We start from the raw sequence: 2,500 nt of genomic DNA on the forward strand, positions 1-2,500 counted from the left end.
TTTACTAGGCTCGACTGACGTCAGACCAATAGCTCAGTCTTGGGGTCAGGAGGCCTTAACCACAGCAAATGTGTTAAAACTGGTGATGGGGCGATACTAGAAAATTTAACGATTCCGATACGAGTTACGATATTGTTCTAAATTTCCGATTACGATACGAGTCCGATACCTGCAATTTTTAATTATAATTCATAGATATTTTCAGGACCTGCAGTTGGTTTGGGAAACAAATACTTAATGAACAAAGTACATTTATTAATGCTTTATAGGAATAAAAAATTTAGAGGAGTGTAGGGACTCGTATAAGGATTATTAAAAATCTTGGTATCGTCCCATCACTAGATAAAACTTTTTCGTATGTTCTTTTTGACATATTAAATCTTTTCTTTTAGATCTATCAAATGTATATCTTTTCAACTCATCAAATGTCTCTAAATGTGTTTTTTGACCCATTAAGTGTCGTTTTTGTGACTCGCTACATTTTTTTCTGAGGCGGAGGGGGCTCAATAAATATACTTTTTAATTCATCAGATCTCCAGAGATAACTTTAAAAATACTATTCCGAGTTCCCCCTCACCATGACATTCTGCCTTTCGGAAGTTGCATGTAATTGTCTGGCGTTAGACTGAACAAAACCTGAAAAGTGCGCCATAAGTTAGCTGGTCCTTAGGAAAAAAAAAAAAGTAATGGCACCCACGCCAAGGGCAGAGCAGCAGTACTGGGTCATTCTAAAAAAAAAAAAAAAAAAAAAAAAAAGTCCACTTGTGGTGGGTGGAGCCGCCAGTCACTGACAAATCGTCCCGGGCCGTGAGACATAGTTGCCCAAGGCCACCATGACCACGAAAGTTGCATACGGCTGTTACTACTTACTTGTGTCAGGCCAGCTTCTTTACATTTATTCTCCGGGGGTGGTTTCAAGTTGGGACACATTTTATAGAGATGCTCCCGGCAGCTTTTAGATATCGTCTTGTTCATCACCTTACGTTCCTTCTCCATATCCTCCATAAAATTGGGATTTTCGTATTTTAATCTGAAATAGGTACAGGAGCTGTTGTAATATATACACCTATCCATTCATAGATATCGTCTTGTTCATCTCCTTACGTTCCTTCTCCATATCCTCCATAAAATTGGGATTTTCGTATTTTAATCTGAAATAGGTACAGGAGCTGTTGTAATATATACACCTATCCATTCATAGATATCGTCTTGTTCATCTCCTTACGTTCCTTCTCCATATCCTCCATAAGGTTGGGATTTTCTTATTTTAATCAGATATAGGTACAGGAGCTGTTGTAATATATACACCTATCCATTCATAGATATCGTCTTGTTCATCTCCTTACGTTCCTTCTCCATATCCTCCATAAAATTGGGATTTTCGTATTTTAATCTGAAATAGGTATAGGAGCTGTTGTAATATATACACCTATCCATTCATACATATCGTCTTGTTCATCTCCTTACGTTCCTTCTCCATATCCTCCATAAAATTGGGATTTTCGTATTTTAATCTGAAATAGGTACAGGAGCTGTTGTAATATATACACCTATCCATTCATAGATATCGTCTTGTTCATCTCCTTACGTTCCTTCTCCATATCCTCCATAAAATTGGGATTTTCGTATTTTAATCTGAAAAAGGTACAGCTGTTGTAATATATACACCTATCCATTCATACATACATACATGCTTACTGTGAAGCAGTTGCACTCGCTAGCGACGCAACCTCAAGGGTCCCCAGGGTACAAACACCTGGCAGTCACCGGCTGCCCTGAGGTCATGACCCGGCCACATCGGGTGGGACAAGTGGTCCCCTGAGGGTCGATCCGGCGCGTCGAGTCGGATAAAACGAGTCTCCTCGAAGATCTGCAGTCCCACCGAGGGAGGAATCTCCCACCTCCTTCCCCTACCTCCAGCAACATCCCGCACCGAAGCTTCATCTGTCGAGGACAGATACTGTCTCCTCCTCCTCCTACCTCCTCCTCCTCCTCCTCCTCCTCCTCCTCCTCCTCCTCCTCTTCCTTCTCCTCCCCCCCGCCCCTCTCGCGGCCAGAAGCGAGTTTATTTACCTATTTTTAGGCGCCCAGCCTTATAATAAACTAACAGAACTTTACCGAGTTTGCCTTCAGCCAGGCCCACGTTCCCTACGTTACATACACACAAAAAAAGCATATATATGTATGTTTGTATATATATATATCTCAAATATACCATGGATTACCATATTCAGATACAAAAAATACATATACATTAGAAAGTGCACGTCAGTGGATGCCTAACGCCTTCGTTACGAGGACGTAGACCACGAACTATATTCTGGTTACCACCACGCGGCTCTGTTAAGATAAGGGCCCGTGACTCTAGCCAAGAGTTCAAGGAGATCACGTATGGGGCCATTCCGGTAAGTGCAACAGTCGCCCCGGGTCGCCTTCGTGACCACGGCACGCGGACGGACGCCCTCGACCCCAGAACGATATCATGTTGTTCTAGTCGAAC

General features: G+C 42.1%; 1 protein-coding gene across 1 annotated transcript in view; it reads right to left on the reverse strand.

Moving 5' to 3' along the window:
* LOC143040911 (uncharacterized) overlaps positions 1-2,500 on the reverse strand; it is a 44,768-nt gene that overhangs the window by 11,666 nt on the left and 30,602 nt on the right. The window contains exon 4 of the mRNA XM_076212364.1: positions 871-1,030. Coding sequence (XP_076068479.1) covers positions 871-1,030 — 160 coding nt within the window. The remainder of the gene's footprint in view (positions 1-870; positions 1,031-2,500) is intronic.

The sequence above is a fragment of the Oratosquilla oratoria genome, chromosome 29 (assembly GCF_046742065.1).
Source record: "Oratosquilla oratoria isolate Oo_2021 chromosome 29, ASM4674206v1, whole genome shotgun sequence".
In the NCBI taxonomy this organism is placed as follows: Eukaryota; Metazoa; Arthropoda; class Malacostraca; order Stomatopoda; family Squillidae; genus Oratosquilla; species Oratosquilla oratoria.